Below are 20,395 nucleotides of genomic sequence, written 5' to 3'. Positions count from 1 at the left end.
TCGCTTCAATTCTGCGACTTTATAAGGCGCCTGGCCTGTTGTTAGTGCTCAGTGTAGGTACAAATCTGACCTTCTTTTAGAACTGTTTTCAGGGCACAGCCGGATCTTTTTACTCCCACATCCTTTTTATTTCTCTAAGTCTAAAGGGGAAAAGCAGGCTTTCAACTAAATCAAAATGGAAGAAATTCATAAAATGCATTAGCTACTTCACACAGGTATATACTTTTGTTTTCATCCGAACCTGAAACCATTCATTTTAATCCAAAAGAGACGGATAAATGACCACCTAACCATTATATCATTACTGAAAACGGGAGCCTTAAATTAGTTGGTAAGTGCTCTTTAAAAATGTGTTGATTTGGGTGCACTGCAATAAAAAAAAAAAAATCAATCCATTTTATAAGGGCAACAATCATTATGAAAAGCAGAAGTGCCATTATGTTATCTGCTTCATAAAAGGAAGGGTTTTTTGGCCTCCTTTCTGTTGTCAAACTGAACAGTTATTACATGAAGTAGGCTACAAGTGTGACAGAAATCTTGCAACATTCCAAACCTTTGTCTCACATTTGAAATCATGTGTCCGCTTAATTGGAAGCTGAAACAGTATTACAATATGCGCTCTGCAGGGGTCAGGCCTGGGGGGAAAAGGGTTTCATGGGATGCGAAATCAGAGCCGCCTCCTCTCCACGCTGTTCCGGTCTCACTCCCACTGACTATCCACGCCAAGAACTCGCCTCTCTCTCCTCGCTTACACCCCTCTTCCATCGATCCTTGCAACCAGAGCCCTAAGACTCTGTGGGTACATGACTCGAGAACTGTGATATCACTGAAGGAAAGCACATGAGCAAATGCTTCCCTTTACTCCTTGAGAGTGCTCGTGACTTTCATTTTTGTATCCATAGGGCCTATAATATAGCAATGGGTGTGTGTGTGTGTGTGTGTGTGTGTGTGTGTGTGTGTGTGTGTGTGTGTGTTAAGCTGCATTCTTCTCTCCAATCTGACACATCAAATATTATTTCTGGCTACTCTCTGATTTATCAGTTACCAGGACACTTGGCAATCTCTGCCCCTTCACATGCATGGATATCTCTAAATGACACCTCTTTTTTTTAAGTTCTCCCAAAGACTTTACACTGATCCATCTACTTTATAACACATTTTTTGAAAGATATCTACCTAGGTGTTAGAGGTATCCCATCTGGCCATGAATCAGAGTGGCAAAAACTGGCTCAAAATGAAGTGATTTGGGCTAACAAGTATTGAGCACTTAACATACATACCAGACATTATACAATTAATTAATTAATTACATGATTCATCTCACCGAAACCTCACAGAAATCTATACAATGTATACCATTATTATCCCTATTTTATGCATTATAAATCAAGGCCCAGTATTACACAGACATATGGCTGGTGAGGAGGGCTGGGACTCAGGCCTGGGGCATGCTGGATCCCATCCACAGACCGCCCCTTACTTATAAGACCCATTGCAATACTGAGAAATCTGTAGGCCACGACATTCTAGAACACCTCAAATTTTTGCCAAATAGTGCCCCCAGAGACATTTTTATATACTAATACATTATATACATTTTAGTATATAAAAATGTCTGCCCATACCTGGGTGCCGTGTACCACCCAGGAAATCACAATACAAGGCTTTTCCAAGTATAAAGTAAACTTCAGTACTCAAAACACTTTTTTAACCACTAACCCTAAGAAAATTTTAATTAATCACTAACATGCCTTTGATATTAAGCTGAAGGGAGAGGAAAATTTTATAATTAAGAGATCAGACCAACTATATAACTGGCAGAACTTAGCAAATTGAAAATGAGGTAGAGGCGCGGGGTGGGGAGCTTATTCCATAAACATTAAGAATTTCAAGACAAAGGGAGAGGCATATTAAACGAAGCAAGGGAGACTTTGGGGGGGGTGCTCTCTACAAGTTCAAAGGCTGTGCACCCAGGGATCAGTGTCCAGCACCCCGGAGGTCACTCTGGACTCAAGGGACGAGGGCTAACAGGCTGTGAAATGGCCCCTGAGCCCAGCTGCACGTGTCGGAGGCTTTCTCCAGAATTAACCGCATGCAAAATCAGAATCTCAAACTGGAATGTTAAACAGCTTGGCTCCTGATACCTCTGGATGTGAACTCAATACAAGATACAGTTTTAGCTGCTTCTTAGGCTGAGAAGTTGCCTCTGACAGCAGGAAAAGGTCATCTTGCACAGATATCGTTAGAGAAACAGATTTCAAAACATCCTAAAGAGAAACAATGAGTTCTGATGCATATCATGCTGGTACATCTTTCTTAACAGAGCGGGTGATCCAAATTTCGAATATTCCTATTGGCTATCTTCTGGTGCTTCCCAATGAATGAAAATATAAAGAAAGCATCTGAGGTGCATAATATAGGATGAGGCCTTTATTGCACACATAATAATGATTGTTTTTAATTACCAACCGCTAAGAAAAAGCAAATCTGATCTAAAGAACTTTTGAAAAACATGATACGTTGGAACAAGAAAATGATTTGAATGCGAGCAGAACAACAGGAATTTTTTAAAAAAAAAGTGAAAAAGAGGACTGAGTTAGGAGTCAGAGACTATCTGTCCCGTAGTCCCTCAACTGCCACTAAGTAACCAGCTCAACACCAGCTCGTACAGGAGGGAGAGGGACAGAAATCATTCTCCTGGACACACTGCAGCCGTTTCAGAAAATAAACCAGACTTTGTCTGAATTTATGGGTATCTGCCTGAATTTTCCATGAACTTCTGCTAATGGATACCTAAGCTATAAATGACGTGCATTTTTTTTCAAGTTCCAGAGAACAGTACATTGTGTTTGCCAGAGCCCTGGGGAGAGCGCTCCGGTTTTTTGCTGCTTTTTGTTTGTTTTTACAAATAGTTTGATTCGAAATCTCAGGGTTCTCTTGATGTTTTTAAACGATTTTCTTCTTTTTGCCGGGAGAGAAATAGCAATAACGAGATGTATCCTTGATCTGCAAAGTAGTTATTAGGCCCATCCCTCTCTCAGCACAGGGTCTGTGACAAGGTGAGCCGAATCATCGGCTCCAAGCTGCGGTGTCCTCCCCGGCTCCAGGTTCAAGGGCAAGGCCTCTGAGGCGCCTGGGGAGAAGGGTGGCAGGGGTGACGTTCTGGAGACTCAACAATAACCGTCATAACACACACATGCACGCACACACACAATCACACGTCTCCCCATTGGCGCCCCAGGACCAGGCCGGTGGTGCAGAGTCCCAGGACACACCCTCAGATGGCACCGCTGGGAGCTGGGCACAGCCTTCCAGAAGCTTCTTTCAGACAGCTCTAGGTTCAAATCACTATCCTGTAACTTATGTGAGGCTGGGTGCGGGGTGACAGGGGCTGGGTGGGCAGTTCTCCACAACTGTCAAATAGCACTTAACTCACAAGGCTGTAAAATGGACTAAATGACCTGTCAAGTGGTCAAGTGTCTAGTGCTGAGCAGATACTAAAACATTGGTAGCCATCATTATTCTTTTCGGAAGCACCTCCACACCTTCCCACCAGTGCCAGCCCTGGCAACATCCTTGGGAATTCTAGTACATTCGAGAAAGCAGGTGCTGGCAAAGGGAAAATGGCACATTTTTTCGCTCAGAAGCTTTGGCCCAGGTACCAAGAGCTAGGAAAACCTTTACCTCAGAGTTGATGAATCTGGGACACGGAGGGAAAGAACATCTGGAAATACTAGTGGACACGCCCAGGAGATTCTCACCACGTCTTCAGATCTGCAGATGTCACATCTTCTGAAGAAAACTAATGTGGTGGACAATTACAGCCAAGGGACCAGCGTTAGGTTTTAGACACCCTGGCATGTGGGAAAAAAAGGCATAAAACCCCTGAAGGCCTGATTTGCGAGAGAAAAGATAAAAAAAAGCCAACTAGACACTGCTTCCATGAGTGATCTCAAGACTGTGACAAGCCATGTTTGAGGGGGGATCCTCACGAAGGAAAATAACAGAAATAGTAGTATTTCAGAGGATACCATAGGACACGGCCAACCCTGGCTACCCAACTAACAGAGGATGGCATAATCCAGTATCGTTGATATTTAGCTTTGGGCCATCCTACTGAAGGAGACTCTTTTTTGTAGCCTGATAATTAGTTTGCTTTCTCTGAGCACAGTCCCAATGGTGGCCAAGAGAAAGAGACTGCCAACAGTCTGAGGGGGGAAGCATGGCAAAGCCCCACAGACGAAATGTTCACCTCGCCTTTTCCGCAAATTGAGCAATCCACATGTGGAAAGGTGGTAACAATTTAGAGAGACAAAATCCGGATCAAGAAAATATGAGCAGGACGTTCTGAAGAGCCTATCAGTCATGAAAACGTGTAGAAAAGCAAGCTGCCTAAGAAACCATGTAGATAACTTCATTATTCGGGATTTTTAAAACCAAACTAGACAAACTGTCCATCTATTATTCGGCGTGGAAGGTATCATGGGAGACATGGGAAGAACCACATCCGCCAGAATGCCCCCTGCTCTCCAGGAGTTTTTGGTTGCATCAGATAAACTGTCACAAAGGAAAAAAAATTGGAACAACTGACCCTCCACAGTGTGATTCTGAGACTGGAAGAAGAGAGGCAGAGAAGCCCTGAGCGGGCTGTGGACGTCTGGGGAGGTGGGATGGAGGAGATCGGACTTCAAAGGAGCCCTGGAGAATGGCCGGGGAAGCAATGAGAGCAGGAGATGCTATGTGAGCAGGACACAGAGGTCGGACTGAGCCTAGCATGTCTGAAGGACGCAGGAGGACCCCATGTCTCATCTGCCACCGGAGCTCCCGCTGGTAGAGCATCAGCCACACACAGGAGTTTACCAACCATTCCCCAGCTGGAAGACCAATCACGTTCTTCTTGATCGGGGCTTCCACAGGGACCATCGAGATCACAGAGTGTGGGCATCGGCGGCCATGGAGATAGAACATTCCAGGCCCTCATAATATTTTTTATATAGTAGGGTTTCAAAACTGTTGTTGAATGAATGCAAGAAGGAATGAATGCTAAGGTTCTGGCTGGCTTTCCTCTTTGGCACAATCAACATGACTACTTTATTCCTGTCCAACCATTGCGGTTGTCAAGATCTGTCTCCCACCTCTTTCTCTAAGCTCATTCTAACAAAATATAAACCCTTTAAGGACATGGTTCCATAGTGTAGTGGTTAGCACATCTGCTTCACACGCAGAAGGTTCTGGGTTCGCGCCCCAGTGGAGCCATGGTCCATGGTCTATGGCCATGCCACCCTGAACAAGCCCGATGTCTGATCTTGGGAGCTAAGCAGGGTCGGGCCTGATTAGTACTTGGATGGGAGACCACCTAGGAAGATAGTGCTGTAGGCATAAATAATAATAAATAAAAAAAAAAGAAAAAAGAAAACCTTTAATAATGACCTATAAATGACTATTGTTGCTTAATTTCTTACACTTGAGAAAAATCTCTTAAGCCAAAAGAATGAATCTCTAATGATATTATTCCTCAAGGGACTAGGCAGAGAGCTTTTCAATGAAGCTGAAATCACACAATGAGGTCTCACACCTATTTATTGAAAAAAATCAAGTCGGCGCCCCTTTATTTAGCACCTATAATATGTAGCATGCTTTATATACCTTTTTTTTTTTTTTTGCAACAAAATCTCATAACAAGCTGGAAAAGTAGGAAAGATAGCGCTATTCCCCCTTCAATACGAGAAAACAGAAATTCAGAAAAATTATGTAATTTGCTCAAGGTCTCTCAGCTCAGAAGTGACACAGTTAGGATTTGAACTTAATTATTCTAATCGAAGCCTGTGCACCATTTATTTCACTGTTCATCCATTTACTCAACAAACACCCGTGAAACTCGCAGGTGCCGCATACGAGCTAGGCGCTGCCTGCGTATGCGGCCTGCTCCGCTGAGGGGTGGGGAAGACTCGACACAGGCCTTAGCCCAGGGCGCCTGCTGCTCACGGCTCCGAATTCTCTGTGGAGCCACATGCACCCTCAGCAGGTCATTTTACAACGCCTGCAGAGGGAGTTACGGAGACAAAGAAACAGCGGGAAAACGCTAACAGGCACGGTGCCTTCTTGGTAACCATCGTCACGCTGGCGGTGATGGAACAGCACCTCAAATGCTGGCCGCTTCCATCATTAGAGAAAGGAGGACACCAGGAAAGAGGCCCAGCCACGGCTCCTGAGCTCTGGATGTGGCCAAGGGTAACTGTGGGACCTCGGGCAGGCCATTTAATCTCAAAGTGCCTCAGCTTCATGGCCCGCGAGATGAGGCAGCCGGCCTGATCTCCATTTGAGTTAGAAAGACTTCACCTTCTAATCCAAAGGATGAGTTGACTTAGCACTACGTTCTAAAGAGATTAGCTCGATGTTTTTGGTGAGCAGCTGGGCGGAAGGCAGGGCTGTGCCTGCAAGCGTTTTAGTCTGTTCCGGCTGCCTAACAGAATATTGTACACAGGGTGGCTTTGAAACAACATTTCTCACAGCTCTGGAGCCTGGAAGTCCAAGATCAAGGTGCCAGCAGATTTGGCATCCAATGAGGTTCCACTTCCTGCTTCACTGAGGGCCATCTTCTGGCTGTGTCCTCACAGGGTAGAAGAAGCGAGGGAGCTCTGTGGGGTCCCTTCTATAAGGGCACTAATCCTACTCGTGAGGGATCCACCCCCATGACTTCATCACCTGTCAAAGGCCCCACCTCCTAACACCATCACTTTGGGGATTAGGTTTCAACATATGAATTTTGGGGAGACACAAACATTCAGTCCGGTATTTATTTTATGCCATGAAGTGACTGAGAAGCTAAGTTCCCATGTGCTGCTCTAATCAGGAAGACTCAGCCACCCTTGGATATGAGTATTTTTACCTCCTTCCTTCCACATGTGTAATTAGCAGGGTCTCCCGTTCACACCAGGTTCTGTCCCACTGTTATGCTTAGAGGTGGCGATGAGGGTAAAGATGGTGACAATAACCCCAACAATGACATCCTGAAGAAAGTCAGACACCCACAGCAGCCCTGAGGTCAGAGTCGACACACAGTGTGCATAGTGGTTGGATCAGACCAGATGGTGGAATGCTGAAATACTTTCCTACCGATTAGCAGGTAACTACAGCCCCACCCCACTCTCACAGGTCCTCCCGCTCAGGGGACCTCTGCGTCCTCTCCCAGGTCTCCCCATCCCCTAGACGGGCCGTTACCCGGTACCCATCCAGCTAACTAATCAATTCTTACCATCTTCCTTATACTCTTCCATATTTTCCAAATCCTCTAAGATGACAAGTTACTTTTATAATTTTTTTTTTTTAAAGTCTTAAGGTACTTAAACACTGAGAATGAAAACAACACACACCTGAATAGGGCCAAATATATATATATATATATATATATATATATATATATATATATATATATATATATATACACATACACACTATGAAACATCGGGTTTTGAGTCGATGCTTTCAGTGTCAAGGCTGACTACGCCCGACTTCTATGGGAACCCTTCCCCAAAGATGACAGCAGGCTTTGAGGACCGCAATTATGAGAAAGGAATATTTTGAAAGCTGTAATCTTTGTCACACAATAATGCCTTCTATTTGTATAAGGCCTTACCACACATATTTATCTCATTCAGGACTTGGAACAGGTTTGCGATGTAAGCAGGTATAATTATCACCATTTAATAAACAAGGTAATCAAGACGTAGAGAAGATAAGACCAAGATCCCACAGTCCCTAAATGACAGACCTGGAACTAAACGCAGATCTCCTGACTCTGCTTCCTTCTGAGGTGTGCTCCTATCACCTTGTACCTGCTCATAAGAGCCTAATTCAAGAATTTTGCAGTAGGTCGTTAAACCATAGGTAGCTCGAGATCGTTCCAGGTAGGAGTATTTACGCCATGGAAATCAGCAGTTATTACAAATCAAAGCAAGTCTCCTTACCGTACGATGATGACACATTCACAGGGGTATTTTTTTTTTTAATCCATCAGTATTCTCCATTTCCACTGACTGCACTAACCATGTGGCAGCATGACATGGGAGAGAGAGCACCTAATTAGGAGTCAGATGACTCTTTGATCTCCACCCACCACTTAGCAACCTTTTCACCTGAGTCATTTAACCTCCTGAACCTCCACTTCCTTATCTGTAAAATGAGGACAATGACTGCCGCCCACTCACAGGGTTGGTCTAAGACTCAGAAGGAATCCTGCACGTATATAAAAAGTTCTGGAGGTGGATGGTGGTGATGGTTACACAACAACAAATTTTGCAAACAGCAAGACGCCACGCAGCTGTGGCAAACAGTATGGTGGCACCTCATAAAATAAGCCTAGAAGTACCACATGATCCAGAAATTCCACATATGGGGATAACCCAAAAGAACTGAAAGCAGAGACTCAATGAGATGTCTGTACGCCCATGTGCAGGGCAGCATTATTCACAAGAGCCAAAAGGTGGAAGCAACTCCAAGCGTCCAGGACAGAGGAAAAGAAACGTACAATGTGTCCCATCCATACCATGGGATACTATTCCGCCCTAAAAAGGAAGGGAATTCTAACACATGCTACACATCGATGAACCCTGAGGGCATTATGCTAAGTAAAATAAGCCAGACACGAAAGGACGAAGACTGTAGGATTCCATTTATATGAGGTACCTAGAGAAGTCAAGCTCATGGAGACAGAAAGGAGAATGGTGGGTGCCAGTGGCTGTGGGAGGGAGAATGGATGGGGAGCTAGTGTTGGATGGGAAGAGAGTTTCAGTTTGGGAAGATGAAAAAGTTCTGGAGGTGGATGGTGGTGATGGTTACACAACACTATGACTGTACTTAATACTGCCGAACTGAACACTTAAAAATGGTTCTGATGCTAAATTTTATATTATATATTTTTTTACCACAATTTAAACACACACACACACACACAAATATGAGGTCTTGTTATCATATCCCGGTTGTCAGAGGAGCCGAAAAAGCACCACAAGGAACCAACAAGGAATCCACGCGGCATCATTCTTGTACATTATTGCCAGAAACAGGCTGTCCCCAACGTTTACACAAGGTCGGCTCCAAAAATTCATTTTAAGCTTTTTCTTCTTTTTTTAAGCTTTTCATTTTAAGTTGTTCCTGTGTGTTGTTGTTGTGAGGGGCATATTTTCTTAGAGAAGTAACATTTTTCATAGTAGTGAAGACCCTTCTCAGGCTTAGAGAAGCCTTGAGCCCCTGCCATGGCTGAATTACAGTCTTCACAGTCTTGGCTGGTGCTGGGGGCAGGGCCTAGGCTGGGGGAGGAAGGACAGGAAAGAATGGTCACAGAGGCAGTGCCACAGTGTCCTCCCTTGCTGGGGCCCAGGCCAGCCAGGACCCGGTTGTGATGCCTGAGGTCAGTCAGCCTTGGGTCCTCTCCCCAGGCTGCCTCACTCAGCCCTTGGCTTCCGGTTCGCAACCCATTCGAGCCTCTTTAGTTCCTCCAAAGTTCCAAGGCCAACATCACCTATTTTCCCTGCTGTCTGTCGTTCAAACGCTAATTCTTTCCTGTTAAGAGTCGGAGACAGGTACTTTCTTTAAAATGCCTTACATCATCAATGTCTGGTCCCTCAACCTATTTTAAGGTATTTATTTCTTCCAATGTTTTAAGGCAAATCTCAAGCAGTCATTTTTATTGAGGTTGAATAAATGTCAGCCCATGTACAGGAAGACACCCGGGGGCAGGGGACACTGGTCCTGCCTGGGGTGTCTGCGGCCTCCATCACTCCGCCAGACCTCCCGCTTTGCCCAGGTTCTCTTTCCTCCACCCACAAGTTTTCTAAAGCTACAAAGGTTTAGGGGTTTTCTGGTTTTGGTTTTGTTTTGTTTTGTTTTTTTTAATTTTTTTCCCACAACGCTGTGGGCCTTGGTAGGAGGGGACAGAATTGAGTAGGAGGCAGGCAAGAGTGTCACTTGAAAATCAGGGACTGAGGTTTGATTGAATATGATACTTTCAGGTTCCATTTACAGCACTACATCCAGGTGGTGTAAAAGCAATCTCCGTGACGGGCGTCGTGGTCGTGAGGGGCAGACGGGGATCCTCCCGCCCAGCAACAACATCGACTCCGGTTTGCGAGCCTCTTCTTCCCCTGCTCACCTCGTCATGGAGGTCTCAATAAATTGTGACTCCATATCTTGTTTGGCCACCAAAAGCACTAACATGAACAGGTCAAGATGAGGGATATCTCCCGATTCGGAGACCGGCTCCCTGAGCACCCCATCTACATCCTGGGACCTGAGAAATTAATCTCTTGAGACCTCTTCTGACACCCCATCCAACAGTCCCCTTATAAGGATGTTTTTAAAGAAACTGCTGCATGTGTTCATGTGGTACAGGCACACACATGCTGTCATTTTTAAATATTCTCACATGAAAATATATCCATTACATCTAGATTTTAAGCTACAAAACTCTACAATGTAAAGATACTATAAAAAAAAAAAAAGTTACTTAAGTCCTCAAATCAAAACATCATTTTCAATAAGAAACAAAGCAGGAATGCTGAAGCAGTTCTCAGTGAGTTGCTTGTTTGACAAAAAAGCACGTTTACACTGAAGAAGGGCCACAGCTGCGGCAAGGCCCATGTGCCCTTTGAGAAGAACAGAAAGCACAGTTAGAAAAGAGTGTGGCACAAGCCGAGGTAGATAGGGACAGATTAAAACAGACACACACACACACACACACGCACACACACACACACGCACTGCCTTCCACACTCACACACGCACGCACCAGCTCAGGGTGCAGGAGAGGTGCAGAGACACAGAGCTGATGAGATAACTGAGGGAAAGAATGAGCCTGTGACATATAGCAAACTAGGTCGCTCCGCCGCACGAGCCGGCCCGGAGGACGTCGTCGGCTGAGTCCCTTGGTTAACGTGAGCACTCTATGAACTAATCACCCTCCTGTGGGGAGCAAACGTTCAATGGCTCAACGGACCATCCTCATCTGTGCAAACGGCCTCTGAGGAGCAGTGTTCCGCACCGCGAGGACTAATGAGAGAGAACCAGCATTTACTGAGGACATATTCACGCGCCGTGCACGGTACTAAGTAGTTTCCATGCGCCCTCATTTAATCCTGACGGCAACCCGTAGGTCGGGTACCAGTCTTACCCTGTTTTACAGATGAGGATGGGAGGCTGGAAATGGCCAAATAATTTGCCCAGAACCATACAGCCAGGAAGCACTGCACTCAGGATTTGCACCCATGTTTTAGTGACCTCGGAGCCCACACTCTCAGCTGCTCACCACTGTGCTGAGGACAACCAGCAGCTGTCCTTCCCTGACAACTCGTGACAGTTTCTCACCTCGAGTTTTGGAGACGTTAAATATGCACCATCCTACGCGCTCCCAACAAGAGCTTCCCGAGTCAATCTCCAACAGATACTGGCGCGTTCTTCCCCACAGTACTGACCCGACTATCCATGGATCGTCAGCTTCAACCACAGCTGCTGAAGGCAGCTAGAGATGATGGCAGTTATCCTTTACTCAATCCCCATTATGTTCCAGGCACCTCATCTGGGAGGGACATGTCACTGAATCCTTACAAGAATCCATAAGACGGCAACTTCCGTCTCTGCCTTAACTCAGACAGATTAAGGAACCTCTCCAGCTGCACATGGGTATGAACAGCTGTGCTGGAAATACCTGTCTATGATTTCTATTCATTGCCTCCCGATGCCTCACCTACTGGCCTCAGCCAACATGCTGTCTTAAAGCCCTATCCTCAAGAGCTGGTTTTTCCAAGACACAGAATCCCCTTGTTTCTGAGTCCTGCTGAAATACTAGAAAAAATAGCACAGACACACAGCTGACCACTGGAGACATGGGACAAACGGTCTACCATGGAATGAACTTGGCCTGTGGCGTCCATTTGGAGGTTGCCCTTGGTCTCACTGGAGCCTGAATAATCCATACGTTGTGTAATAAACATGTGTAAAAGTCGAGTGGGAACCAAGAGAACACTAGCCCAAGCCCAAGGAGAAAGTGACCTCCTGCACCACAGAGGGTCATAGGGGGTGTCACCAACATGAACTGAGAAAGATCATGACGACATCCGTCCTGGAGGCCACTCGTCGTCCTGTTTTAGCCACATGTGCCCTGGAGTGACCATCTCGAGTCGGAAGAGAAACGTGGCTCAGCTGACTAGGGCACCAGGCTCCACCTGGCCACCAGCCGCTCCTTCCTCGGTTAAAGAGATACATCCCCAGGAGGCTGTGGGCTCCCTGAGGATCTCTGTGGGTGCAAGCTGACCAATGATATGACAATCCCCCGCTGGACCAAAGCCTAAGCCCTCCCAGAGGAGAGAGAAGGAGAGAGATTGGAGGGGATTTAAGGAGATTTATCCGGGGAAAGGGAAGATTAAAGGGATTTATGGAGACCCAGCCAAAGAAAAACTCAACAAGTTAACCCCTAAAGTCTTCCCCCGAGAGGACATATGTGTCCACCTGCCAAGCCTGATTACTGTCCACTCAGTTGCCAAGTTTGGACCAGAAATTTCTACTTAGGATGCAGTTCTCACCTCATTAGCCCCTCTGGGGACGGGCTCTAACCAAAGGTTGAATTTCCCGAATGCCACCCTCCTGATCAATAAGGACACTAGCTTTTATCTTTCTTTCAATCAATAAGAACTTTCGGCTTTCCCTCTCCAAACATAAAGCATTCTATCAAAGAAAGGAGTAGCAAGAGTTCTTGTGTTTATTATTTTTTCACAGAATTCTGGGGCTGTAAATTGCCCGAAGTGGGACAGGTTCTAGGCCTGCTGACAAAGTCATCTAGACTGATCATTCCAAAGGAAAACCCACATTTTCACAGAAAGTTAAGCAGTTCTTCCAGCTGCTGAAATGTCCCCTATCATTTCCCCCGTGACAGCAGAAGAGATACTTCAAAAGGCCTTTCCAGACACAAGCTCTTGGAAAGGAAATTCACCTTGAAATACAGGAATCTCTCACGAGGGGAGCCCAGGAGCCCGAAAGGTGTGAGCTGACCCTCTAAACTGCTCAGAAAACTTCTGGCAAAACTGACCCAAACTCCCAATGGCACCATTCTTTCAACCAAAAATCCTTGGGGAATCCCGCACCCCACATCCAAGCCACCAGCAACTCCCATCTGCTCTCCCTTCCAAATATATCCAGAATCCAACCCGTTCTCATCGCCTCCATAGCTACTCCCCAGCTCTAACCCGCCATCGCCTCTCCCCTGCATCTCCCTGCTTCTGCCCTGGAGCCCACCGGTCCCTCGACACAGCAACCACCGCCACAACAGAAACCCCCAAGTCACATCGGGGTTCTCCTCTGCTCACAAACCCTCCAATGACCCCCAATTCTCTTAGAGCAAAGGCAGTCTTAACCATGGCCTGCAAAGCCTGGGTGAGCTTCCTCCACCTCCCCTCTACCCCATCCCCCCACCCTTCACCCCTACCCACCTCCACCCCCTGATCACTCCGTTCCAGCCACACCTGCCTCCTTGAATACCAGGCCTCAAACACCAGGCACGCTTCCCCCTGGGGCCCTCAGCCCTCGATATTCCCTCCAACTGGAACATTCTACCTGCAGCTATCCCCACGGCTCCGTCAGATCTTTATTCAAATATCAGCTTCTCAGGGAGGCCATCCCTTCAATTTTTCTCCCTAACATGTATACTGTATAACACACTCCACATTTCACGTATTGATATTTTTTATTTTCTGGTTCCCTCGCCAGAATGCAAGCTCCAGAAGAGTGGGCATTTTCATCTGTGTGTTTACTGCTGTCCCCCACCCGCCCACCCAGTGCCTAGAATATAACAGTGTTCAATAGATATTTCTAAATGTATGAGAGGCTGGATTGATATCATGGTTCAAAAAAAGAAGATTGAGAAATGAAAGCTTCTAACAAATACTGCAGCTGGGGTGCCCTCAGGTAGAAACCTAAGGAACTTCCCACCCCATCTCTCTCTTCATAAGATTCTTTCGAATGCTTCTCCCAGACTCTAAAATTCTGAGTGATTCCAGGATAGATACTATTAAATCAGCCAGTCAAATATGCAAATCACCTCAAGTGGCTTTGCATTCTCCATTCACCCCCTCCAAATACATCCCAGGAAAGAACAGCTGAGTCTGTTTTCCACCTGGGCCTTCAGACAAATCAATCATCTGCGTCCTCAACAGGTGTACTGAATGAGCAATTTCAGAATAAAGAATGTAAGGATGATGCTAGTGGGAACAGACAGTGCTTCTCCACGGAAACTTCTATTTATACTCGTCCTAAAGCGGCACCCACCAGGCTCTCCTTTAATGAAAAAGAGGACGGACTCTGCTATCGACATGAAGTGGAGTAAGACTTCCTGTCCCGAGCTGGCTCACTCTGCGACTAGCCTGGGCGTAAAACTGTCCCTCCAAACAGGGATCAGGGGCACCTGGCCACACATGCAAAGGTGAGCCATAAAACCCTATGGTTGTCAGGGCACTGGAAAGCCACCTTGTCTTCCCTGCACCTCTGATTTCAGAGATGAGGAGGCTGAACAAACGACCAGTCAACCCACAGGCCACACACCCCAGGAGGGGCTGAGCTGGGCCTGGAACCCAGGCGCACACCCTCCACAATGCCTGCTCCAGCCCCATACAGACAGCAATTATTGCCACGTAAAATGTTCAGTCTGCAAGAAAAGCGAGTGTTCGTACCCTGCAGAGATGAAGATGTTTTCTAGGACATGCCTGTTCCTATATCCCAGAGGAAATGAGGTCTGCTGGGGGAGTCCTTCTGTGCCAGGCCAAGGATTAAGGCCTTCTCTATTTAAATGCCTTTCATGGTATGGAAATTATAGAAGTGACTTCCATGAGTGTGGGGCACCACTGGACACCAACCACACCAAAGCTTTCTTCCCATCCGTATATGTCTCCAAATGCCATATTTTCATTTTCTTGTTTCAGAAGTCATTGAACAACATCTACAATAGACATGACCTGAAGAGCCTCAGCAATATGCCGACAGAAATGTCTACCACTCCTAATGCTGTTATACAACATTTATCTGCTCTCACAGTGTGCCAAGAGAACATGTCGCTGATAAATAAATAGTAATTAAGTCTTACCACCTTATTGGGAGATGAGGTTGGGTTCTGGGATTCCTTCTCAAAGGAAGTCACACCGCAGCCCACAGGGTGGAGGTTTGTCTTAAGTGACTCAGAGGTTGTCAGCTACCCCAGGCCCAAACCACAGGGATGGGTCCTTCCCCTATGCTGCCCTAGGCTTCCCCAGCATCCCCCCTCCCCCCGTCCTTGGGCTGGCCTTCACTTCCATTCAGCCCCACCATCCAGCAAGTTCCTTCTGACCACCCAGACTAAATGGCTAGACCCCTTTAGCCCCTGTAGCTTTAACGGCAAGTGTTCTGCTCTGCTCGGAAGGGTACCAGGTCAGGCAGCCAAATATCAGATGACAAAGTTTGGCAGAGTGCTCGCCAGGCCTTTACGATGCTTTATTTTAAAAGCATTGTAACACTTCAAGCTGATAGTCTGGCTCCTGGCAGGGCTTTCTTGCCTTAAGATTTTAAAGGCATATGGCGAAAGGGTGACAAACAAAATAATTGGACCTGCAGAGTACCTTGGAAATTAATCCTAGTCATAATCGTTGATGTCTTTGACTTACAGTATGTTTCATTACAAACAAGAGCCCAGACTCAACATTCGCACTGAGATGGGAAGACACCTCTCTGTTTAGACTCAGGCCAAGGTCACTGGATGTGGCCCAGGGAGAAAAGGCATCAAGAATTTCAGATCACAACTACCTAGAAAGTGTGAGGAGACAAAATAATGCTGATAACCCAAAAGCTTTGAAATGTTACAGATCTAGACAACAGGTCACTCCATAATTATGTTTTTTTCTACATTAATATTGACTAGCTTTCCAAATACTAAAATTAAGTCACATTGTTATTAAATATTTGCCATTACATAATCCACAAAGTGGCTCAACCCCATATGGATAATCATGAGTTGTTCTGCCTAGATTCAAATACTGGCTCCACCACTTAATAACTAGCTCATGTCTGGCAGGTCACTTACCCTCTGTTACCTCAGTTTTCCCATCTGCCAATTGGGGATAATAGTAAATACCCACCTCATAAGGGCATTATGAGGGTAAAATGAATAAATACACGTAAGCGCTTAGAATGATGCCTGCTCCTTAGTATTCATTTAATAAAGTCACCTACGATTACTATTAGTATCATTATGTCATTGAGTAAAAACATTTTGGTCATTTTCTTGTTTGTGTTTCATCCTTCTAGAACCCCGCCAGCACTACAGGACCTCAGCGGGACGCTTCTTTTCAAAGAATTCTAAGGCAGGAGGCAGAGCTCTGGGACCCCAGCGGAGACCCACAGGGGACGTGGCCAGAGTCCAAGAGGTTGTTCTGCAAGAGCAGTAAGGCCTCTCGGGCCCCGGAGGGCACATCTGTCCTTCCCAGAGGCAGAAACCACCGCAGTTATCCCCAAGCAGTGCCTGCGACAGCAGGAGCCACTCAGTGAAGCCACAGCTCACTGAGCCTCAGCAGCCGCCACTGCAGAGGTGCGGCTGCCGGGAGACAGTGGACACTGCATCCGTCTGCCTGGAGGCAGCAGGCGGAGCGACCAGGGCCAGGGGCTCTGGTGGGGACACTGTGAGAAGGAACACATCCTCACAAGATGGGACTCCGCTCTCTCCAGTCCCTCATCCGCAGCCACAAAATCAGTGTAGGGACCACAGCAAGGGCACACTTCTAGTTTCTCCATAACCTGAGCATCTCAGAGTCACAAACCTGAACCTGAATAAACCTCAATGGCAATTTTCAAAAGTTTTCACCGAAACTCACGCCTTAACTGGCCATGCTGAGAGGCAGCCCCAGGCCCTTCTTTCTAAAAAGACTAAGTCTTTTCTGCTTTCACTGCAACAGAGACAGAAAGGGTAGACCCACAGGTGCCTCCCTGAAGCAAAGCACAGCAGCTGGGAGGCCCTATGCTCAGCCTTGGCAGGTGTGCTCTTCCAGAATCAGAAGCGTGGCTATGACGGCCACCTTCGCCACTGCACTCTGGGGGACCCAATGCAGATATGGGGGAGGGGGTGTGACCGAACTGCAGTGGACCCTGGGTGTGGGGCAGAAGACAACCTGGGTTTCAAAATACCGTTCTGGAAAAGCAAACCAACCACAAAAACAAGGGGAGAGAGAAGAAAGGAAAGAAGGAAGAGCACATGGATTTATCCTGGGAAACACCTCTTTCTCTTCCCAGCCCCTCATCGACAGCCCCCAGCCCCCCCCACTGCCCCAAGTGTCCAGGTTCTACCAGTAGCTCATGGCGTGTGTGAATATACGACAGATACTGATCAACAACAGATATTGATCACATGAGGGGAGAAAATAACTTGAACTTCAGATTCATCCAGCAGTGCCCGATTCTCTTTCACTATCAGCCTCCCCCCCCTATTCTCAGGCGCTCCAAAACAAAACAAAACAAACAAAAACCAACTCAGGGGCAGGAAGGGAACTGCAGCTGAACCTGGCGGCACCTGCTTGCAGCGTTCATGCCATCGACTTCGGATTATTTCTGCTTTCCAGAGACGCAGCTACCAGCATGGGACTCAGTACAGCCCTAGAGGGAAACCGCCTGCACAGCGACAGTCACAGACCCTCCCCCGGAGACAGGCACCCCAGCGTGTGCGGCTGAGCCTCTGTGTCATGGACAGATGCTCAGGTGAGGCTCTGTCCACACGTGACCCTGCATACTGCGAAATTCGTCCCTTCCACAATCGCGTGGCCATCCAAAGTCTTGCCTACACCTCGTACGAGCATATGTCAGTTCTGTAAGAATACGTGATGGAAGGGCAGGCATGGGAATGACCGAAGCCCCATCTCCTCGTGACTACATTCCTCGTCCACACGGTGCGCCCCTGCACACGGTGAGTAAACACGCACGGCCAGTAAATGGAAAATCCACCATCTCAGCCCCGAGTCACGCGTGGCGAGAAAGGAGTCAAGAGGGCGGCGGTGCCGGGGGAAGTGGAAAGTCGCCCGCCGGCGGTGCTGTCTTCCCACAGTCCAGAGCCCCGCGCCCGGGGGCGCAGACCCACGCGTGGGGCGCGCGGGGGGCTCCGCGGCGCCGAGACCCCCACAATGAAGACGCGGCGACCAGCCGGTTCCTGCCTCGGTGGCGGCGAGCTGGTGGCACCCAGGGCCGCTGCCCACCCCCCCCCTCCTCTCCGCGGTCCCCACTTACGTTCCGAGGGTCTCTTTGAACTCGAAGATTTTCTTGATGTCCTCCGCTTGCTTTTTCCAGGAGGAGCTGCTCTCGCCGTTCTCGCGGGCCATGGCAGACGAGGGCGGCGCGCGAGGCGGCACGGCCGGGCGCGCGGGGCCGGGGCGGGCGCGCTGAGGAGGGGGCGCAGGGGCGTCCCGCAGGCCGGGCGGGCGGCGCGAGGATGCTCGGCGCGGGAGCCGGAGGGGCCTGGGTGCTGCGGCAGAGCTTCCTCTTCTGCAGTTTCCTCTTTCACTCTCGCCGTCGCCGCGGGCCCTCCCTGGCTCTTATTTCTGCTCGGCTCGGGCACAGACTTCCTGCCGCCGCTGCCGCTCGCCCGGCTCCTTCGCCGCGAGCTGCCAAGCCTCACTTTCTGCTACTTTCTTGCTTCCCTTCTCCTCCTCCCCGCCGCCCGCCTGCTCCCTCCTCCCCTCCTCCTCCCGCGGGCTCCCCGCCCTCCCCGCGCGCCCCGGCCGCCTCCCCGCCTCCCGCGCGCTGCCGCCTTCGGGGATGTCCTGCACCCCGGGCGCGGGGGCACAGCCGCCAGCCGCTGGCCACGCTCCTGGCTGCCGCGTGCGCCCTGGAGCCGGGGAGAGGGCAGGTGTGGGGCCCCGGGCAGGTGCGGGGCGCTGGGGCGCGCGCGGGCGGGGGGAGCCCAGCCCCTGGGGTGCTTTATTAATTCTGCAAAGTCAAGTCTCGGGGGCGCGAGGGCTTTCCTCCCCGGGGCGGGAGGGGGCGCCTCTGTGTCGCGCTCGGCGGCGGTGGGGCGGGGCGGGGGCGGTGGCGCGAGGCCGCTCGGATGCGGGGCGCCCTCGCGGAGCGCGCAGAGCCCTGGCCGGAGCGCCCTGGCGCGGCTCCGGCCGGACGGGCGGGGGCCGGTTGTTATGGCGACCGGAGGCGGCGGCCGGGATGCAGGCGGAGGTGGGCGTTGACTCGGCCCCGCGGCTGGCTCTCCCTCCGCGCGCCTGTCAGTCCCTCCCGGCTCGGCGACTGGAGCTAATTCGCATTGCACCAAAAATCGGCGCTGGCGTCCTACTGTGGCCGGGGGGAGGGGGCCTCGCGGCCGAGGACGCGCAGGACGTGCCGGGCGCTGCCTCGTTTTTCCTTTGGGAGCAAAACTCCCAGGGTTATTTGGCTGCTGGGCGGCGTTTGGATTCGGGGTGGGCCCGCTGTGGACTCCGTGCGCCCCTCAGGCTGCCTCGGCCCGGGCCGGCGCGGCCAGCAAGTCTGGGCCAGCCTCCGCTCCTGCTGTGCCCCGCCTGGTTTCTCCCTCTCTGGCCGCTCTTCGACCTCGCAAACCCAAAGGCTCAGTGGAAACTGAACATGTCCCCCACACCCTCCTTAGCCCCACCCGGCTTAGGAGGGTACCTGGGTGGCAGGGCTCGTACTGCGAAACGTCCTTTTCTACAGACTGGGAGAACAAACCCAGAGTTCCCTCTGGCCTCATTCTCCGTCGTGCACTTTGACTGTCCACCTCCTCCCATGTCCACCTGTCAGGGCGACCCACGTGCGGGTCCCCGGCAGGGACTATCCACTTTCTGGAAAATTATAGTTTTCCCTGTATGAAGACTTTCACTCCCTTAGGGCCCCGAGGCTGAGTTGGGTAAACAGCCTTGACTCTTGATCGGAGACACCTGTCCCATTTTCCCAGGACTGTTCCAATTTCAATGTAAAAGGAAAAAAAAAAAAATTCTACTCCCTGAAAAGGAAACTTCATCCAGCACCTTATGCCTGGTTCTGACAAGCTAGATGCAGGCCAACTGCTTCTCGCAGAAGCAATCTGGACTCGGCAGCGGTCCCCCACCTCCTTCCCTGACCCCAAGGAAATGAGACAATAACCCCACCTCCACACCTCCATGCTGGTTTGTCTTTCAGAGGCTGTTAGCTTAAGGCTCTCCAGGCTGAGGAAAGCACATAGGGGATTACGTGGCTGTTAAAAACAGACTGAATTGACAAACCCAAATTCCAAGACATTACTAAGGAACCTCTCTCAAAAATGGGTTGAGAGATGGGTTGGGACACATCACCCAAACCCAAAGCAAACAGACCACCCCCCACCCCCCATAAGAAATTTGTTTGGAGAATTATAATATATTTT

General features: G+C 49.0%; 1 protein-coding gene and 1 non-coding gene across 3 annotated transcripts in view; one reads left to right on the top strand and one right to left on the bottom strand.

Moving 5' to 3' along the window:
• The window catches only part of CAMK1D (calcium/calmodulin dependent protein kinase ID), a 351,409-nt gene extending 332,654 nt beyond the window's left edge, over positions 1–18,755 (bottom strand). Inside the window, exon 1 of one of the 2 annotated variants that reach the window (XM_039877392.1) lies at positions 18,280–18,755. In XM_039877392.1, the coding sequence (XP_039733326.1) occupies positions 18,280–18,371 (92 nt within the window). In that variant the 5' untranslated portion in view covers positions 18,372–18,755. The remainder of the gene's footprint in view (positions 1–18,279) is intronic. The other variant, XM_039877390.1, reaches the window with a different exon arrangement.
• On the top strand, positions 5,184–5,256 carry TRNAV-CAC (transfer RNA valine (anticodon CAC)). Its single transcript has one exon. It is a non-coding gene; the product is annotated as a tRNA-Val (tRNA).
• Positions 18,756–20,395: the final 1,640 nt, after the last annotated feature.

The sequence above is a fragment of the Pteropus medius genome, unplaced genomic scaffold, assembly GCF_902729225.1.
Source record: "Pteropus medius unplaced genomic scaffold, Ma_sr-lr_union100, whole genome shotgun sequence".
Classification (NCBI taxonomy): domain Eukaryota; kingdom Metazoa; phylum Chordata; class Mammalia; order Chiroptera; family Pteropodidae; genus Pteropus; species Pteropus medius.
This window is presented reverse-complemented; position numbering and strand designations above follow the sequence as displayed.